The sequence below is a fragment of the Staurois parvus genome, unplaced genomic scaffold (assembly GCF_062004578.1).
Source record: "Staurois parvus isolate SC_StPar_1 unplaced genomic scaffold, SC_StPar_1.0 ptg000570l, whole genome shotgun sequence".
NCBI lineage: Eukaryota > Metazoa > Chordata > Amphibia > Anura > Ranidae > Staurois > Staurois parvus.
Genome location: NW_028318366.1, coordinates 1,923,489 through 1,945,751, shown reverse-complemented (window position 1 = coordinate 1,945,751; position 22,263 = coordinate 1,923,489). Strand labels below are relative to the sequence as shown.

Here is a 22,263-nt window from a genome sequence, read left to right as displayed (position 1 = left end):
CGTTTTCTTTGTTTCTATTATAAAATTTTATAAACAGGTAAGTTTTCTCCTTCACTGATGTGCGTTGATAAGGCTGCACTGATAGGCAGCACTGATGGGCGGCACTGACTGATGGGTACTGATGGGTGGTACTACTGGGCAGCACTGATGGGTGGCTCTGCTGGGCACAGGTGGATGGCACTACTAGGCACTGCTGGGCACAGCTGGTAGGCACTACTGATGATCGGTGCCGATCCATCCTCTGACAATTGCCAGTTATTGCCAGTACTTTCCTCATGCTGTGACAGTGTGAGGAAAGTGCAGCCAATAACCAGCAACTGCATTTCCCGGTGATCTGCTGTCATTGGACACAGCTGATCACGTGCTAAAAGGCTGCTGTGATTGGCTTTTTACCACATCACATGATCAGCAGTGTCCGTAGGATGCAGAGATCTCCGGGTGCACGCCCCAAGGGTGCGTCTCTGTGAGGACGTCATATGTTGCCCTCCCAGGACTGGACAACCATGCTGTAGCCGTCATTCAGTTATACGCAGTTGACAAGCGGTTAAAGTGGATCTGCACTTCATCTGAACACCACACACCAAAAATACTATTTAATTCATTGGTAATATTCAAAGCAAACTCCCCCATCCATCCATCCATCCATCCATCCCTCCGTGTCTTCAGGATTTATTTTGCTGAGAAATCATTTTGAAAAACATCACCCCAGCATTTCTGTCAGTAGCCATCTTGAGTAAGGGCAGATGATTCCTGTAGCATTTACTTCCTGGAATCCATCAGCCCTTAGCTTAGGCATTGGCTGAGCGGAGAACCCTCCCTCCCCTTCCGAAGACTGTTGGGGTGTATGACATCATTTTCCTAGGCAGGAAACCAGGAAGTGAGTAACAATATGTAAAAAAAAAACATTCAAAACAAGTAAATATGATCTACTTTCCTATCTATATACCGATGCTAGCAGTGTAAGGACTAGAAATAGTCAATGCTGATTGGGAGAGTGAAGTTCCACCTTAAGAGGTTAAAGTGATTTCCTATAATCGTCAGCTCCATCTAGTGGCCATAATGCTGTATCTTCCCTGAAATACCTCCTGATGTAAAAATAGTGCAATACAATAATATGGCCACTAGATGGAGCCAATGATGATGTGAAATAAAACATGGCCAAAACCCGTCCCAGCTGGGTGAACACGGCTCACATTCCTTCAGCTCATTGTTTTATGAACAGAACTCTAAGTGTTTGTGAAATCTCCCACCACAAAATATACTCCGACCCGGTCCCACACTTCATCCATGAGAAGGAAATAAACCACACTAGGACTCCGTGTACAGACTACGACTCTTCCTCTCCGGGGCAAACATGGAACACATGACCCTACACATATGTGATCCCACTGCCGCCATCTTGGATTCTGGAAAGCGAGTTGTTTATATGATAGCTTGATTGTCATCTTTTCATTTTAAGTCCATTTACCACATTAACCCCTCCCCCTCCAGAGGATTTACCCCCCCCCTTCCTGACCAGGCCATTTACCACATTAACCCCTCCAGAGGATTAACCCCCCCCCCCCTTCCTGACCAGGCCATTTACCACATTAACCCCTCCAGAGGATTAACCCCCCCCCTTCCTGACCAGGTCATTTACCACATCAACCCCTCCCCTTCCAGAGGATTTACCCCCCTTCCTGACCATGCCATTTACCATTTTAACCCCTCCCCCTTCTGAGGATGTACCCCCCTTTCCTGACCAGGCCATTTACCATATTAACCCCTTCTGAGGATGTACCCCCCTTTCCTGACCAGGCCATTTACCATATTAACCCCTCCCCCTTCTGAGGATGTACCCCTTTTTTCTGACGAGGTCATTTACCATATTAACCCCTCCCCCTTCTGAGGATGTACCCCCCTTCCTGACCAAGCCATTTACCACATTAACCCCTCCACCTTCTGAGGATTTACCCCATCACGGTATAGGGGCCCCGGCCAATTATTAATTCCTGATTAATGATCCTGAGTGTCACGAGACAATTGAGAAAAAAAAATATTTTGGACTTTTTACTATTAAACAATAAAAAAACAAATTTCATCATAAATTTCAGTCAAAATGTATTAATTGGTGTTTGATGACACCATGGAGAGTGTCTTTTCTACTATATCACAGTCTATCTGCACAGCGATCTGATGGGACGAAGCACTGCCATCGTCTGAGATGGGGGTTGGAGGAAAGCTGGAGATCTTGGATTGATAGACAAGTGCTGGGTGATCCCTCTGAATTGGGGGTCATAGGATTCTGGGAAGCCCCCCAGTGTTGTACCCTGATGTGCTGTGTGCTTCATCATGAAGAAGTGTCGTGGCATCCACATCTGTCATTTCCCTCATCAGAGAACCACACAATTCATTGTTTTTGGCTTCACACTTGCTTTATTTTTTCAATTTGTGGTGAAACATAAGAGATTGATAGATTTCCATCGTACTATTGTATTGTGACCACTTCATCCATGTCTCTGGGGGCCTCTGATCTCCTGGTCTACTGCTTCTTCCACCACTTCATCCATGTCTCTGGGGGCCTCTGATCTCCTGCTTCTTTCACCACTTCATCCATGTCTCTGGAGACCTCTGATCTCCTGCTTCTTTCACCACTTCATCCATGTCTCTGATCTCCTGGTCTACTGCTTCTTCCACCACTTCATCCATGTCTCTGGGGGCCTCTGATCTCCTGCTTCTTTCACCACTTCATCCATGTCTCTGGGGACCTCTGATCTCCTGGTCTACTGCTTCTTCCACCACTTCATCCATGTCTCTGGGGGCCTCTGATCTCCTGGTCTACTGCTTCTTCCACCACTTCATCCATGTCTCTGGGGGCCTCTAATCTCCTGCTTCTTCCACCACTTCATCCATGTCTCTGGAGGCCTCTGATCTCCTGCTTCTTTCACCACTTCATCCATGTCTCTGGAGACCTCTGATCTCCTGCTTCTTTCACCACTTCATCCATGTCTCTGATCTCCTGGTCTACTGCTTCTTCCACCACTTCATCCATGTCTCTGGGGGCCTCTGATCTCCTGGTCTACTGCTTCTTCCACAACTTCATCCATGTCTCTGGAGACCTATGATCTCCTGCTTCTTCCACCACTTCATCTATGTCTCTGGGGACCTTTGATCTCCTGGTCTACTGCTTCTTCCACCACTTTATCCATGTCTCTGGGGGCCTCTGATCTTCTGGTCTACTGCTTCTTCCACCACTTCATCCATGTCTCTGGGGACCTATGATCTCCTGCTTCTTCCACCACTTCATCCATGTCTCTGGGGGCCTCTGATCTCCTGGTCTACTGCTTCTTCCACCACTTCATCCATTTCTCTGGGGACCTATGATCTCCTGCTTCTTCTACATCTCTAGGGGCCTCTGATCTCCTGGTCTAATGTACCTTCCATGATGAAGATCAGCCATGGAGTATATCTGAGGTGTATATCAGGGTGTGCTTCTTCCCCACATGAAAACTGGGATGTCCAGCAACATTTCCCACACTCAAGGCACTAATACACCTCCAGGGTTGTGTGGGACCTCTGATGTACAGGAAGATAGGACTTCAGTGAGGTACATTTCCCTCACTCAGGACAGGAAAGTGGCTTCTCCCTGTGTAAAATCTCTGATGTCTGGAAAGATGGGACTTCTGCGAAAAACATTTCCCACATTCAGGGCAGGAATATGGCTTCTCCCCGTGTGAGACCTCTGATGTATGTAAAGATTGGACTTATCTGAAAAACATTTCCCGCACTCAGAACAGGAAAGTGGCTTGTCCCCTGTGTGAGATCTCTGATGTGTGTTAAGATGGGACTTAACTGAAAAACATTTCCCGCACTCAGGACAGGAATACGGCTTCTCCCCTGTGTGAGATCTCTGATGTATGTAAAGATGTGACTTCTGTGGAAAAAAATTCCCCACACTCAGAACAGGAATACAACTTCTCCCCCGTGTGAGATCTCTGATGTATGTACAGTTCAGACTTCTGTGAAAAACATTTCCCGCACCCAGGACAGGGATATGGAATCTCCCCCGTGTGAGACCTCTGATGTCTGGAAAGATGATACTTATCTGAAAAACATTTCCCGCACTCAGGACAGGAATACGGCTTCTCCCCCGTGTGAGATCTCTGATGTCTGTAAAGATGGGACGTCTGGGAAAAACATTTCCCACACTCGAGACAGGAATATGGCTTGTCCCCTGTGTGAGATCTGTGATGTGTGAAAAGACTGGACTTCACTGAAAAACATTTCCCACACTTAGTACAGGAATACGGCTTGTTCCCCGTGTGAGATCTCTGATGTGTGAAAAGACTGGACTTCACTGAAAAACATTTCCCACACTCAGAACAGGAATATGGCTTTTCCCCCGTATGAGATCTCTGATGTTTGTAAAGATTGGACTTGTCTGAAAAACATTTCCCGCACTCAGGACAGGAATAAGGCTTCTCCCCCGTGTGAGATCTTTCATGCACATTAAGACCAGATTTAGATTGCAATCTCTTCCCACACTCAATGCAGGAGAAGCTATTCCCTGTTGGAAGGCCGGCCCGGTCCCGCACAGTCTGAGGTTCCTCAGGATACGAGGAATCCGATGGTCCATCTACACTGGGTGGTGCCGGATGGACATTGGAGGGAGCCGGGTTTTCTCCTGGACTATACTGTGTGATGTCCTCATCTTCTACTTTCCAGTCTGGAGACAAAGTGAGACAATCCTCGGAGGTTTTCCTCATCTCCCGGCCATGGACTAAAATACAAAGACAAAGAGGATTACTAGACAGGAGCTGATTGGATCCCCCAAACCAGGACTCCGCCCACATCAGGCAGCTTGGTCTCTGAGGAGCTTACAATTCCACCCTCAAGGGAACTAGGAAATGGCTCCTCTGATCTCCTACCAGGTCATTTCTTTATTCATAGACCTTAGTCAGAGAGTGAGGAAACAACCAGAACTGTCTTTTATAGGAGGGACAGTGATGAGGGGATTATAGGACGAGGGTCCCCACCCCCTCTATCACTCATCACCATCTTCCCAACACAAGAAGTACTGCACTTCCTTATTTAGTCCATGATTTAGTCATGAAGAACAGCGGGGCTGAGCCCCACCAGAGGTCAGAGAGTGAGGATGGGGGGAGAACAACCAAGATGAAGACTGGACTGATCCTGAAGACCACCATCATTGGGGTATTGACTCCTCCCTCATTATCACTTTCTGTTTAAGGGCCCAACGTTGGAGGATGTTATCACATTATTATCACCATGTAAAAGTCTGTGCTCCAATCACATCATCCGATATAAAATGTCCAGCTGGTAGGAAATGGGGGGGAACAATGAGAATCCATATTATGTGTATATATAGCAGTGGGGGGAGCAGAAATCAGGACTATGGAATGTACAACACAGAGTATATAGTGCAGGGGTCAGGAGTATGTAATGTACAACAGAGTATATAGTGCAGAGGTCAGGAGTATGTAATGTACAACAGAGTATATAGTGCAGGGGTCAGGAGTATGTAATGTACAACATAGAGTATATAGTGCAGGGGTCAGGAGTATGTAATGCACAACATAGAGTACATAGTGCAGGGGTCAGGAGTATGTCATGTACAACAGAGTATATAGTGCAGGGGTCAGGAGTATGTAATGTACAACATAGAGTATATAGTGCAGGGGTCAGGAGTATGTAATGTACAACATATAGTATATAGTGCAGGGGTCAGGAGGATGTAATGTACAACATAGAGTATATAGTGCAGGGGTCAGGAGTATGTAATGTACAACATAGAGTATATAGTGCAGAGGTCAGGAGTATGTAATGTACAACAGAGTATATAGTGCAGGGGTCAGGAGTATGTAATGTACAACATAGAGTATATAGTGCAGGGGTCAGGAGTATGTAAAGTACAACATAGAGTATATAGTGCAGGGGTCAGGAGTATGTAATGTACAACATAGAGTATATAGTGCAGGGGTCAGGAGTATGTAATGTACAACATAGAGTACATAGTGCAGGGGTCAGGAGTATGTCATGTACAACAGAGTATATAGTGCAGGGGTCAGGAGTATGTAATGTACAACATAGAGTATATAGTGCAGGGGTCAGGAGTATGTAATGTACAACATATAGTATATAGTGCAGGGGTCAGGAGGATGTAATGTACAACATAGAGTATATAGTGCAGGGGTCAGGAGTATGTAATGTACAACATAGAGTATATAGTGCAGGGGTCAGGAGTATGTAATGTACAAGATAGAGTATATAGTGCAGAGGTCAGGAGTATGTAATGTACAACATAGTATATATAGTGCAGGGGTCAGGAGTATGTAATGTACAAGATAGAGTATATAGTGCAGAGGTCAGGAGTATGTAATGTACAACATAGAGTATATAGTGCAGGGGTCAGGAGTATGTAATGTACAACATAGAGTATATAGTGCAGGGGTCAGGAGTATGTAATGTACAACATAGAGTATATAGTGCAGGGGTCAGGAGGATGTAATGTACAACATAGAGTACATAGTGCAGGGGTCAGGAGTATGTAATGTACAACATAGAGTATATAGTGCAGGGGTCAGGAGTATGTAATGTACAACATAGAGTACATAGTGCAGGGGTCAGGAGTATGTAATGTACAATACAGAGTATATAGTGCAGGGGTCAGGAGTATGTAATGTAAAATATAAATTATACAGTGTAAGGGTCAGGACTCATAATATTGGTATTCAGTAATCATTGGAAGATTAAATGTTTACTGTAGACAAGTTGCAGAGATCCCACACCGCTGCCTCCCATCTCCTGAGACTGCACTCAGTGACTTGGGTCTGAGACACTACAGACATATCCCTCCACCCGGCACAGCCAGCAGACAACAGAGCAAGGAACCCTGGGAGAAATGTTCTGTCAGAGATCTTGCTAGAATCAGATATGGGGCCGGAGACCCAAAGTACATGTCCCAGGTGCCTAGGTTAATGCTAATGGTGAAAACTTAACATTTTGCAGCCAGCTGAACCCCAGAATCTCCAAAAATCCAGTCTAGTTACATAAATTGTGTCTTACAGGCTGATATCACCCAGTCCCCACCCTACTCTGGACCAATCAGTGAGCAGTATGGGTGGAGGAATGGATTTAGTGTTCATGACCCACCTGTGCTGATCTCTGTAGGAGTGTCCTCCTCTATAAATGTCCCCGTTATTCCATCCTCCTCCATAGACTGCTGATCATCCCTCACATACGCCTCTTCTTCTTCTGCTTTCACCTCAAATTCTATATCGATTGGATCTCCACTCTAAATCAAGGAAATGAGAGAAAATATCATCTGTAAAATGTAAGATTTATGATTGTGACATCACATATAAAATCCACACATTGTCTCCACAAGTCCATGTTCTAGATGCTCCATCCCACCAACCTTGTAATAGTGAGGGATGGTGTGACCTTCCTGTGTGGAATCCCGGGAATACAGAGGACGGGGACATCTCTCTGGTGGGTTCCTGTAGCTGGATGACTCCACCATGGTGTCCTGGTACAGATCTTTGTGTTCTTTTAGAAGCTCTGACTCCTCCATCCCCCCATCCTCATCCTCCTCCTCTTTTATCTCTTCTTTAACCTCAACTTTAGGATCTCTCAGGTTTCCACTCTGAATATATAATAAAAATGACATCAATGGTAACAATGCAGATAATGTACAGATCCTAATGATACTATCAGTGATTGGATAATATCCCAGAATTCCCGGCACCGCTCACCTCTCCTGTCAGCAGCTCCATCATCTTCTTGGTGACTTCTAGAATCTTCTGCATGTTGTGTCTCTCAGGGTTTAGGGAGTCACATGGAGGCACTGTGATGGTCATATGATCACCTGACTTCAGAAGACGAAATCTCTGTATTGAGAAACCAATAGGAATATCATGTTAGACTCCCAGAATCCTCCTCACCTCTCCGGTCAGGTCTGTGTTTTATTAATAGAGATGAGAGTGATGTCATGTGACCTCCCAGAATCCTCCTCACCTCTCCGGTCAGGTCTGTGTTTTATTAATAGAGATAAGAGTGATGTCATGTGACCTCCCAGAATCCTCCTCACCTCTCCGGTCAGCAGGTAGATGATCTCCAGGGTGAGGTTTAGTATCTTCTCAGTCATGTGACTCCGGTCCTCCTCCATCCTCATTGGTGCCATCATGTGATCTATACAGGTCTCCTTGTAGACGGATAACTTTGGGAAATGAAAGTAAGAATGATTTGGATGGTATTGGTCACACAATAATAGGATGTGGATGTGAGGGGGGAATAGGAGGGTTGCTGGACATTGAAGAACTACTCCCCCCATGGGAAGACATTTTGTTTGGACTGTTTAGTGTTTACTACAATTTTGGGGTCCGGGGGCCCTTTTCTCTGTTGGGTTTGTTTGGTCTCTGAACTGGTTTTGATGAGTTTTAGATCTGCAGACAAGGAATGATAAATCTGATCCTTCCTATGACTAGTTTGCTCTGAGGCAGTGCTGTGAGGTCAATGTCGGCTCATCATGCAGGGATGGTCACTTTACATCGCCCGACACCCGGGACATGTAGTTCTGGGGGCCGGGCAAGTATTGTGTTTATTCTTTATCCCTGCTGAGGGCAAGCCACAGGGCTCTCCTTTCAGGTGCCAGCCTCTGCCACCCCGTGTGTGTGATCCTCTCCTGTACCTACTATGCTTCCCCGGCTCTGCTTGCCCATCTGTGGGCCCGGGTCAGCGGGTGTCGGAGGGTAGAGGGGATGGAGGAGAGCGGACATGTTCACTCCCTTCTTGTCCTGACCCAGAAGTGACGTTATGACAGATTTCCCGACCATCGAGGACGGTAAGAATGTAATGCGGTGCGATGTGCACTACATTACATCCAATGCAGTACAGGGGAGACATTGGGGGTCTTTTAGACCCTGGATGTCTCAATAAAGAGAACCTGTCATGAAAAGTCATCACATAGAGGACTTTGTCCCCTTAAGTAAAAATGTTTTTTTTTTTAATTGTAAACAATTAAAGTTACACCCAAGTATATAACTCTTCCCTTTAAAAAATTTTAAGGCCTCCCACCCCCACATATATGTACGCCCAAACGTAAGAGCACACGCTGGAGCGCCTACACGTGATAACATTGATTGTGATACACGTTACATATCGCCGGTCACACCAGAATGAGAGGATAATTCTAGGAGCAGACCTCCTCCGTACTCTATACTGATGACCTAGAAGGGGCTATAAATGTGTCACCTATAGATAATACCGGGACTAAAGGTTGTCACCATTTCAGCACACACAACTTAAGGGTTGACATGTTGGATATCTATTTACTCGCTGCAACCTCGGCTTTATATTTTTACACATAAATGGGTCATTTATTGCTTTTTTGTGCCCTGAAATTAACGTAAGTATATTTTTTAGTGAAATTTGGCATTTCCTAGACTTTGTGATAATATTTTGTGATATAAAAAATTAGAACTACCGCTATTTTATTGTCTAAAGTCTCTACTTTCAGAAAATCGATATTTTGGGGGTTTTGTGTCATCTTTAGGGCTAAAATTATTTTTTAAATGTGCAAAAAATGCAAAAATGGCTCTGGGAGTGAAAGGGAGAAAGGATAAGCAGGACACTCCCCTTTCCCAAGGAGCAGCCAATCAGTTCTCATTACACTGCAAGGTGTCTCCCCTCCCTGCTAGTCCCCGGGTGCAGTGCTGGAGACAGGCGGGGGAGGGGAGGAGGAGATAAACAGAACAATGTTACACATATTAAATGTTTTAGTCGCTATAAAGCCCCTTTCATTCTTTAACCCCCCAACATTCCTAAAAGAGCCTCAGATTTATATACATTTTCTGTTACAAAGGAATGTTTCCTTCCTCCTGAGCAGCAATGTAAGGGGCTCTATGCTCCATACTCCTGACCCCGGCACTCCATCATTGTGTTGGCTGCATAGTGTAATGACTGCCCATTGGCTGCCTGTGTAGTGTCATCATTGCCCTTTGTAGGCCATGTATGGTCAGGATGGTCCTTGTCTTGTCTATTTATTGTCAGTGCTGTTTGTTTAGAGGACCATATTACTAGAATTTATCTCCACAATGAGGAGAATGTTCCGGCCCCGGAAGTGGGGGAATGTTGTGCCCCTGAAGGGGTTCATCTGGGTTCCCACACTATATATGTGTGTATCATCATCTGCTGGAGATAAAAGACGTCACAGCGACTATGGAGGATGGACATGACTATGGAGGAAGAGAACGGACGTGACCGTGGAGGAACAGGGCAGACGTGACTATGGAGGAAGAGGACGGACGTGACTATGGAGTAAGAGGACGGACGTGACCATGGAGGAAGAGGCCGGACGTGACTGTGGAGGAAGAGGACGGACATGACTATGGAGGAAGAGGACGGACGTGACTATGGAGGAAGAGGACGGACGTGACTATGGAGGAAGAGGACGGACGTGACTATGGAGGAAGAGGACAGATGTGACTATGGAGGAAGAGGACGGACGTGACTATGGAGGAAGAGGACGGACGTGACAATGGAGGAAGAAGACGGACGTGACTATGGAGGAAGAGGACGGACGTGACTATGGAGGAAGAGGACAGACGTGACTATGGAGGAAGAGGACAGATGTGACTATGGAGGAAGAGGACGGACGTGACTATGAAGAGGACGGACGTGACTATGGAGGAAGAGGACAGACGTGACTATGGGGGAAGAGGACGGACGTGACTAAGGAGGAAGAGGACAGACGTGACTATGGAGGAAGAGGACAGATGTGACTATGGAGGAAGAGGACGGACGTGACTATGGAGGAAGAGGACGGACGTGACTATGGAGGAAGAGGACGGACGTGACTATGGAGGAAGAGGACGGACGTGACTAAGGAGGAAGAGGACGGACGTGACTATGGAGGAAGAGGACGGACGTGACTATGGAGGAAGAGGACAGATGTGACTATGGAGGAAGAGGACGGATGTGACTATGGAGGAAGAGGACGGACGTGACTATGGAGGAAGAGGATGGACCTGACTATGGAGGAAGAGGACGGACGTGACTATGGAGGAAGAGGACGGACGTGACTAAGGAGGAAGAGGACGGACGTGACTATGGAGGAAGAGGAGAGACATGACGGGGGTTACTGGGTGTAAATAAAACATAACATCTTATTACCTCCTCTGCTGCCACTTCCACCAATGTCTCCTCTCTGCTTCCTGTCTGTACCTGACATCACTTCCTGTCTGTGTCTGACATCACTTCCTGTCTGTGTCTGACATCACTTCCTGTCTGCATTCCATAGAGACTTCCTGTGTGAGTATAGGTGAGATCCCCACCTTGTGGAGTTCAGAGGAACTGCAGCCCCGAGATCCATCCCATAATCCCCCTTCCTGTATAATATGTACCTTACAGGGATACTACGGGAGATGAAACATTACTGAATAAAGGAAGAAGAAATAAATGTAACTCTTATGTAACCAACTGTTCAACAAACATCTCTTATTACATATAGAAAAGTCTTACAAACACAGAACACAAAATACAAATGTATAGCTAATGAGAGCGATCCCGCCAAACCTGATCCTTCTGGGGGGGACAATGCAAAAATATATATCAATCCACTCATAATGACATCATCTTCTGGGAGTGTCTGCACATCCATCCATTTCATACACATTTCATTGTCTCAGCAGATCTCCTGCAGCCTATTAGCACCCATTTCCCTCTCTACGTCTCAGCGGATCTCCTGCAGCCTATTAGCTCCCATTTCCCTCTCTACGTCTCAGCGGATCTCCTGCAGCCTATTAGCTCCCATTTCCCTTTCTACGTCTCAGCGGATCTCCTACAGCCTATTAGCTCCCATTTCCCTCTCTACGTCTCAGCAGATCTCCCGCAGCCTATTAGCTCCCATTTCCCTTTCTATGTCTCGGCGGATCTCCCGCAGCCTATTAGCACCCATTTCCCTCTCTATGTCTCTGCAGATCTCCTGCAGCCTATTAGCTCCCATTTCCCTTTCTATGTCTCAGCGGATCTCCTGCAGCCTATTAGCTCCCATTTCCCTCTCTATGTGTCAGCGGATCTCCTGCAGCCTATTAGCACCCATTTCCCTTTCTATGTCTCGGCGGATGTCCTGCAGCCTATTAGCACCCATTTCCCTTTCTATGTCTCAGCGGATCTCCTGCAGCCTATTAGCTCCCATTTCCCTCTCAATGTCTCAGCAGATCTCCTGCAGCCTATTAGCTCCCATTTCCCTTTCTATGTCTCAGCGGATCTCCTGCAGCCTATTAGCTCCCATTTCCCTCTCTATGTCTCAGCGGATCTCCTGCAGCCTATTAGCACCCATTTCCCTTTCTATGTCTCAGCGGATCTCCTGCAGCCTATTAGCACCCATTTCCCTCTCTATGTCTCAGCGGATCTCCTGCAGCCTATTAGCACCCATTTCCCTTTCTATGTCTCAGCAGATCTCCTGCAGCCTATTAGCACCCATTTCCCTCTCTATGTCTCAGCAGATCTCCTGCAGCCTATTAGCTCCCATTTCCCTCTCTATGTCTCAGCAGATCTCCTGCAGCCTATTAGCTCCCATTTCCCTCTCTATGTCTCAGCAGATCTCCTGCAGCCTGACTGCTCGGGGGACACATTTTGGCCCCTCTGATTTTGCAGTAAATGTGATTGCATTAGTCCCGTTGATTTTCGTATTTCCATGTAATAAAAGGTGTCACATGATGTCGGGTTCCCCTTTCTCTCCTCCCTGAGTGTATATTTAGAGGCGGAGCTCCTGCTGGAATGGCGGTCGGAGGCGGAGTCTAGGAGGGAGACTGACAGAACCCGCAGCAGACTTGCAGGAGTGAGCGAGGAGGATCCGGTTCCTTTACCATCGGAGATGAGGAGAGTGTGAAGGATGTTTGTGACTCTGGGAGCTGAAAAGCTGGGAGTCCTATTGGTGTGGTGAGGGGGAAGCACTACTATGGGGCGCCCTCACCATCCCGTGTACAAGAGGTGGAAGAAGGCGTGGCTACACTACAGCCCACACAGTTTGGAGGGCGGAGCACTTTCACACCTTATCAACTTTTCACTGATTGGTGGATTTTTGGAGTATAATAAGTGGATTGAAGTAGATGCAAAGTGGAAGCGGTGGACTTGCAGAGAACACTATACTGAGCACACAATATTGTCTGTCTCCATGGATTTGCACAGGATTTGAGATGATTTCCTATAGCAGCAAATCTGATGAGATGAATGAAGTGGGTGTAAAGTGGAAGCAGTGGATGTGCAGGGAGCAGCATCTTGAGCACAAAGCACTTTATGTTGTGGATGGATTTGCACACGGTTCAGTTTCCTTCATTTATTGATAAACCCCATAAGACCAATGAAGTGGGTGTAAAGTGGAAGCAGTGGATGTGCAGAGAATAGGATTTGGAGCCCCGAGCTCTTTATCTGTGAATGTCTCCACATATTTGTAGTGTATTTGTGATGATTTCTGTGCACACACAATAGGACAGCGCTGTGACACATAATGCTCTTCTAGATGACAGGGAATCCTTCCCTTTGTTACAGCAGCAGTCCGCTAGAAGGTTTTTGTAGGTTTGGAGTTGTTACACATAGCGCGGGTTTTATCCATTTATAGTGATGACATCATTGCCCAAATCTGGGGGTCACCAGCCATTTCCACCCTTTACTCCCAGCTGGGGGGCTTTGTATCCATATACCAGATGTTCTACAGGACTAAATCTGCAATCAATGTTACTGCAAAATCAAAGGGGCCAAAACCCCTCCCCCGAGGAGTCATATATTTCTGTCCCCCTTGGTGGGAGTGGAGGTGACCCCTCTATAAGGATCTACAGTCCATACACACCCAGCACAAGGCCGGGGTCACACTACCAGACGCTTCTCGGGGCTGCAGTTCCTCTGAGTTCCACAAGGTGGGGATCTCACTTCTACCCAGACAGGAAGTCTCTATGGAAGACAGGAAGTGATGTCAGGTACAGACAGGAAGTGATGTCAGGTAAAGACAGGAGGTGATGTCAGGTACAGACAGGAAGTGATGTCAGGTACAGACAAGACTTTCAGTGTGGAAGTGAAGCTGAGAGGAGACGTTTCTGGAAGTGGCAGCACAGGAGGTAATAAGATGTTATGTTCTATTTACACCCAGTAACCCCTCCGTCATGTCCGTCCTCTTCCTCCATAGTCATGTCCATCCTCTTCCTCCATAGTCACGTCCGTCCTCTTCCTCCATAGTCATGTCCGTCCTCTTCCTCCATAGTCACTGTGATGTCTTTTATCTCCAGCAGATGATGATACACACATATATATAGTGTGGGAACCCAGATGAACCCCTTCAGGGGGAGGAGTTGATGATAATATATTTGCTCCCAAAGCTGGCCTACATGGTTCAGTTTTATCGTTCAGCCAGCGGGATGACCATAAAAACTGAAGTGATTCCCCCATCCACACATTGGAGGTGGATGGGGGAATCCTCCCCGCTGCACTCTTGTATTCTGACAATGGGGGGACTCCTCCGCTCTCAGAATACACAGATCAGCACTGAAGCTATTGGCTGCAGCCGCTGGGGGAGTGACTTTTATCCGGCAGTGGCCACACATGGATGGAAATGGGAGCGATCCCTGCTGAACCAGCTGAATTTCCATGGATCTATGGTCACCTTCAGTGACTTCCTCCCCTCCCCCTCATCTCCTTCATGATGGAAGTCATGCTGAGATCATCTCCCATTGGCTGAGCAATATTCTCATTTGTCTCTCAGCTCCTTCTTGCTATTCCTCGTCCTGCCTGTTGTTTCCTTGGATTGATTTTCTGTGTAGTGACCCCGGCTTGGTCTCTTGGATGTGCTCGTCTGTTGCTTGCCCTGACCTTTCTCCTGATTCCTGGATCTCCTCCTCATCTCTCCTCCATATCCTCTTACACAGCTTTTCTCCACACCTGCAGTGACCCTGGGGGGAGGAAACTTGGCACCAGCACGCCGCCAAATCCATCCCCACCATTAGGGGCTCTGGAGACAATTGTCTGCTATTTACACTCCGTTCCTCCGCACGTCACCTGATCACATGACAGCTTACTTCCACAGATTCCGGACAGATTTCTGGATGGTAAAGGTCAAAGTTCACTCCTCAGTTTAGGAGAGGTAGGATGCACCCAGGAACAAGGATTTGGTTTATAGGGGAGCCTCATATAGAGGACCCCTCAAATCTCCCCATCCAAATGTCCCTCCATCCAGAGTCTATATGTCCTATGACATCACACTGACCTCACAGCCCCTCCTCCCAATGTCCCTCCATCCAGACTCAGAGAATCCTATGACATCACACTGACCTCACAGCTCCTCCTCCCAATGTCCCTCCATCCAGAGTCAGAGAATCCTATGACATCACACTAACCTCACAGCTCCTCCTCCCAATGTCCCTCCATCCACATTCAGAGAATCCTATGACATCACATTGACCTCACAGCTCCTCCTCCCAATGTTCCTCCATCCAGAGTCAGAGAATCCTATGACATCACACTGACCTCACAGCTCCTCCTCCCAATGTTCCTCCATTCAGAGTCAGAGAATCCTATGACATCACACTGACCTCACAGCTCCTCCTCCCAATGTCCCTCCATCTGGCTTTTGTTCTATTGGTCCTGTGTTGTATGTGATGACATCATAATGCTGCAACAAGCCTATACCCTGCGTAGTGTGGGGGTCCTGTGGGGGGGAATTATACCTCAGCCTGAAGTGGGGCTTTAATAAAATGGAGACCTGAATGGAGAGGTGAGGAGGATTCTGGGAATATCATTTGATGTGACTATTTGTGTTCAGATGTAGAGTTTTCCTCCTGTGAAGTCTGGAGATCATATGACATCACATTGTCTCCACCTCCCTCCCTGATAGAAGAGAGAAAGAAGAAGAAGATTCTAGAAGTCACCAGAGAGATCACTGAGCTGCTGACAGGAGAGGTGAGCGGTGCCGGGAATTCTGGGACATTCTCCAGTAACAGACAAGGGATGTGTCTGGATGGTGACTGTATCATTGTGTGTGTCAGGTTCCTATAAGGTGTCAGGGTGTCACTGTCTATTTCTCCATGGAGGAGTGGGAGTATTTAGAAGGACACAAGGATCTCTACAAGGACGTCATGATGGACAATCAGCCGCCCCTCACATCACCGGGTAAGAGGAGACTTTATTGTAAAGGAGAGAGCAGTACGGAGGATCCACCTAGATCCCCCATCATCTGATAAACACATAGAAACAATGGATTCAGTCAGTGTGTGTGTTTCCTACAGATGGATCCAGTCATGGGAACCCACCAGAGAGATGTCCCCGTCCTCTGTATTCCCGGGATTCCACACAGGAAGGTCACACCATCCCTCACTATTACAAGGTTGGTGGGATGGAGAATCTAGAACATGGACTTGTAGAGACTATGGGCTCCAATCACAAAGCGGTATCTTCCCGTATCCCAGTATGTAGTAAGATGCTGCATTCTGTTTTTTAGCAGTGAAGCCTGCGGGTAATTTACCACTGGTGTCCATAGCAACACTTGTAAATAGCTTGTTGTTAAGGAGAGGGCAGCCGCCAGTGTCCCCAACAACCAGTAAACAAGGAGCGGACGGCCGCCAATTTCCCCGCTGACAGCTGTGACAGGTCTGGTATGGATGTTGAGGGGAACCCCGATGCCAAAAAAATAAAATTAAAGGCGTGGGTTCCCCTCCAAAATCAATACCAGCCCCTTAGTGAGTGCCCACCTTCCTCCTGAACCATACCAGGCCACATATCCTCAACATTGGGTGGGTGTTTCAGGACAGGGGCACTCTGCGCCCCCAAAAGCACCTTGTTCCCATGGCGATGGGGACAAGGGTCCCTTCTTCACAACCCTGGGCAGTGGTTGTGGGGTCTTTGGGTGGGGGGCTTATTGGAATCTGGAAGCCACCTTTAACATGGAGGCCCCCAGATCCCGGCCCCCCACAATGTGAATGAGTATAGAGTACATAGTACCCCTATTCATTCACCAAAAAACATATCGTGTAAACAAACACTGGAAGTAATTATTGACAAAACAAAAATAAAGAAAAATATCCCCCTGATGTAGATCCATCGATGATCCAATCATGATACTTGATAAGGGCACATGGCCTGGTATGTTTCAGGAGGGGGGGTCACTTGCTTGTCCCCCCTTTCCTGAGCTGCATGCTCAGATAGGGGTCTGGTATGTATTTCTTTCATTTTGTCAAGGGGTCCCCCTCAAAATCCATACTAGATCCCCAAAGGAGGGAATCCTACGCCATTTTCTTAATATTTCATTGCCAGTAATTCTTTTTTTCAAGTTTTATCGGTTGGTTTGGATGTGGCAGCCGCTCGCTCCCTAACAACCATGTTGTTTACTGGTTGTTAAGGATGCCAGCGGCCGCCCACTCTTTACCAAGCAGTACACATTTCCTGAATGCCGCATGTCTCCACCACTAATTAATGACCGCATGCATTTCATTCTTTATTTCCTTCTGTGAATGTAACGCCTGTTCATGCGGTATTTACTGAGCGTGTTCAGTGTTTGTGGTCAATACCGCAACACGGGATAGGAAATGGACAGTTTCAGGATGGCATGCGGTATTTAGGGGAAATGTACCGACATATCACATGTGATCTGCTTCTGTGAAGGGAGACAATGTGTGGATTTGGTGTGTGATGTCACAATCATAAATTTTACATCTTACAGATGATATTTTCTCTCATTTCCTTGATTTAGAGTGGAGATCCAATCGATATAGAATTTGAGGTGAAAGCAGAAGAAGAAGAGGCGTATGTGAGGGATGATCAGCAGTCTATGGAGGAGGATGGAATAACGGGGACATTTATAGAGGAGGACACTCCTACAGAGATCAGCACAGGTGGGTCATGAACACTAAATCCATTCCTCCACCCATACTGCTCACTGATTGGTCCAGAGTAGGGCGGGGACTGGGTGATATCAGCCTGTAATCCCCTGGTCACTTTCCTGAGCTGTGTTCCCCGTCCTGTATTCCTGGATTTCTCTCGGATAATCTTCCTTCTCTGTGCTGCAGAGACAATTTATGTATCTAGACTGGATTTATGGAGGTTCTGGGGCTCAGCTGGAAGCTAAATATTAATTCATTGCCTCTGCTCAACGTAGACACCTGTCAGAGCCTGGACTTGAACCCAGAACCTCTACTGTGTCTGGCAGTAACTCTTCTCACTGAGTTACCTGATATAATAGACGGCACTTTGCTCAATCCATTGCTTTGTTTTCTGCTGAGCCTTGAACTCTTTGCTCCTCCCATGAACTTCCTGATTTAAGCCATGTCTCTGCACTTCCTGGTTGGCAGATATTTGTTCCTTCTCCATCCAATATCTTGCCCTTGTCTCTCCTGCTACCTTCTGTACCTTCACTACTGACCTGGAACCACTTGTTACTGACCCTTGGCTTGTTTATTGACTACTACTACTACTGTGACCTGGTACTAACACGCAGCAAAACCCATACCCACCATCTGGAGCTCTGGTGATACTGGTTAGTGCTTAGACCCCGCACCTCAGGTGAGCCTACGTCATCTGTCAGGGTGACCTGCCTGTATACCTATCCTGTTGGTTGGTCTTCTGCTATAACTACTGGTCTCTGAGCCTGAGCTCTGACCAGCACAGAAAAATCTGACCCAAACATGGAGGCCGCTATAGCCTACCAAGAAAAATGTTCCGAACTGGAAAGTGTAGTAAAGGGGCAACAGGAGAAAATCCATGACTGCAAAGATGATTGCTGGGCATATGTTCCCGTGATGTTGCTAACACAGGCATGCCTCTGTCATGATGAGTGATAGAGGGGGTGGGGACCCTCGTCCTATAATCCCCTCATCACTGTCCCTCCTATAAAAGACAGTTCTGGTTGTTTCCTCACTCTCTGACTAAGGTCCATGAATAAAGAAATGATCTGGTAGGAGATCAGAGGAGCCATTTCCTAGTTCCCTTGAGGGTGGAATTGTAAGCTCCTCAGAGACCAAGCTGCCTGATGTGGGTGGAGTCCTGGATTGGGGGAACCAATCAGCTCCTGTCTAGTAATCCTCTTTGTCTTTGTATTTTAGTCCATGGCCGGGAGATGAGGAAAACCTCCGAGGATTGTCTCACTTTGTCTCCAGACTGGAAAGTAGAAGATGAGGATATCACACAGTATAGTCCAGGAGAAAACCCGGCTCCCTCCAATGTGCATCCGGCACCACCCAGTGTAGATGGACCATCGGATTCCTCGTATCCTGAGGGACCTCAGACTGTGCGGGACCGGGCCGGCCTTCCAACAGGGAAGAGCTTCTCCTGTACTGAGTGTGGGAAGGGTTTCTGTTCTAAATCCAAACTTAATGTGCATAAAAGATCTCACATGGGGGAGAAGCTGTATTCCTGTCCTGAGTGCGGGAAAAGTTTTTCACAGAAGTCCAGTCTTTACACACATCAGAGATCTCACACGGGAGATAAGCCGTATTCCTGTCCTGAATGTGGGAAATGTTTTTCAAGGAAGTTCAGTCTTCACACACATCAGAGATCTCATACGGGCGAGAAGCCATATTCCTGTCCTGAGTGCGGGAAATGTTTTTCAATGAAGACCCATCTTTACACACATCAGAGATCTCACACGGGAGATAAACCGTATTCCTGTCCTGAGTGTGGGAAAAGTTTTTCACAGAATTCCAATCTTTACACACATCAGAGATCTCACACGGGAGATAAGCCGTATTCCTGTCCTGAGTGTGGGAAAAGTTTTTCACAGAAGTCCAGTCTTTGCACACATCAGAGATCTCACACGGGGGAGAAGCCACATTCCTGTCCTGAGTGTGGCAAATGTTTTTCAGATAAGTCCAGTCTTTACACACATCAAAGATCTCACACGGGGGAGAAGCCATATTCCTGTCCTGAGTGTGGAAAGTGTTTTTCAGATAAGTCCAATCTTTACAGACATCAGAGATCTCACACAGGGGAGAGGCCATATTCCTGTCCTGAGTGTGGAAAATCTTTTTCACACAAGTCCAATCTTTACAGACATCAGAGATCTCACGCAGGAGAGAAGCCGTATTTTTGTCCTGAGTGTGGGAAATGTTTTTTACATAAGTCCAGTGTTTACACACATCAAAGATCTCACACAGGGGAGAAGCCGTATTCCTGTCCTGAGTGTGGGCAATGTTTTTCAGTGAAGTCCCATCTTTCAAGACATCAGAGATCTCACATGAGGAGAAGCCACTTCCCTGTCCTGAGTGAGGGAAATGTTTCTCACTGAAGTCCTGTTTTCCTGTACATCAGGGGTCCCACACAACCCTGGAGGTGTATTAGTGCCTTGAGTGCGGGAAATGTCTTCTAGATGAATGTTGCTGGACATCCCAGCTCTCATGTGGGGAAGAAGCACACCCTGATATACACCTCAGATATACTCCATGGCTGATCTTCATCATGGAAGAAACAGTTCATAAGGAGATCAGAGGTCCCCAAAGACATGGATGAAGTGTGGGACCGGGTTGGCCATTGATGGCAGGAGAAGAGTAAAAATGGAGTCCTGCCCTGTGATTGGCTGAGTACATTTTGTGGTGGGAGATTTCACAAACACTTGGAGGTCTGTTTAAAAATAAATATTTCTACCTCCTGTATACCGGACACTTCCACCCCCTTCCTGCCCAGGCCGACTGGTAACTATCAGCGCTCTCACACTTTGAATGACAATTACACAGTCATGCAACATTGTACCCAAATTATATTTTTGTAATTTTTTCACACAAATAGATATTTATTTTGGTGGTATTTAAACACCACTTTTTACCATTTTTTCTTGTTTCTTGTTTTTACAAATAAATGGTCTTTCCTTCTAAATGTAGACAAAGGTGTATTCTGCGCCATTTCTTGGGTACAATAACCCCAATCAGTGTCTATGATTCAGTGTGTAGGAGAGTTATAGAGTCTACAAACTATGGGATAGATGTCTGAAAATCCATCATGTCTGATGACGGCAGATCTCATTTCTGAGGACCAAAAACACCAGAACGGTACAAATTGTCAGAACTTTATCTGTGAGGAAATAATCCGTATACAATTCATGGAAACAGGCGGGATCTGGAATGAAGGAGATTCCCTACTAATTCTCACAAAGTAACCGACATCCCAGTTCTGTATTTGTGATAATTGGAAGACAAAATAAAACACAATAATGTGCAAAAATATATATTTATTAATAATATAAATCAGTACAAAATGGGGATGAAATATAATAGGTGATGATAAATAATAAACAATACAAGATAACAGTACAATGATCTAATCCACAATAATGGGGAGAAATACAAGCCAGCAATTACTTCCAAATATTAATGAATTACATCCAACTGTCTGGAAATGTCGTGTAAGAAATCAGTAACTCAGCAACATGTGACAACAGATATACAAATCCCCCCCGTGATCTCTCTACAACCAGATATTCAACGCTCAACGTGTACCTTGCCATGACTTGATCTGGAATCCCATACACAGGCCAATCCAATCCGCTTACAATCTGAGATGAAGATGTAATGTTACATGAAGTAGTCTACCTTGTCATATATATACTGTATACATCCCGATAAACCATTTTGAGTCTAGACCTACTAGCCAGGCACAAACCTTACTCTCCACCAGTTGCCCCACCCAACCTTGCCCAGGTCCACCTCCAACCCCAGCCCATCCCCCAACCCTGTCCCTAGCCCTGCCCCCAACCACACCCCCTTAAAGCTTATGAAATTACATTTTTCTTTAGAATAAAGAGTTCAAAATATAAAAAAACTGCAATTATAACTTTATTATGTCAATTTAAACATCACAGCAATAGCTTAATAGCAATCGGGTGCAATCAAAATATCAAGTTTTACAGCTTTAAACCTGGAGTGAACATTTTGTATTTCTTTTGTTTATCTCCGGCATCTTTAGTAACTGCAGTAAAGTCTCTTTTAAAAGATGTAAGTTTAGTTTATAGAAGTATAGCATAAGAAAAAGTGCTTATTTTGATGCCAAAAAACATGGAATAATAATTACTGTAAACATGTTGTATTTTTTATCTCCAGCAGAGACCTTAGAGAAGTGCGGCATTAAGAAAAAAGAAAAAAGTGCCTCTTTTGATGGCCAAAAAACATAAATAACAATAGTAAACATTTTGCATTTTTTATCTCCAGCATCTTATTAAAAGAGAGCTTAGAGAAGTAGTGCATTAAGAAAAAACAAAGAAGTGCTTATTTAGATGCCAAAAAACATGGCATAACA

At 46.1% G+C, this 22,263-nt stretch overlaps 1 protein-coding gene across 1 annotated transcript in view; it reads right to left on the bottom strand.

Annotated features, from left to right (window-relative positions):
* The window catches only part of LOC149450607 (uncharacterized), a 156,966-nt gene that overhangs the window by 22,262 nt on the left and 112,441 nt on the right, over positions 1-22,263 (bottom strand). The window contains exons 4-5 of the mRNA XM_089691738.1: positions 4,057-4,149; positions 3,714-3,887 (exon numbers count right to left, since the gene is read on the bottom strand). Coding sequence (XP_089547864.1) covers positions 3,714-3,887; positions 4,057-4,149 — 267 coding nt within the window. The remainder of the gene's footprint in view (positions 1-3,713; positions 3,888-4,056; positions 4,150-22,263) is intronic.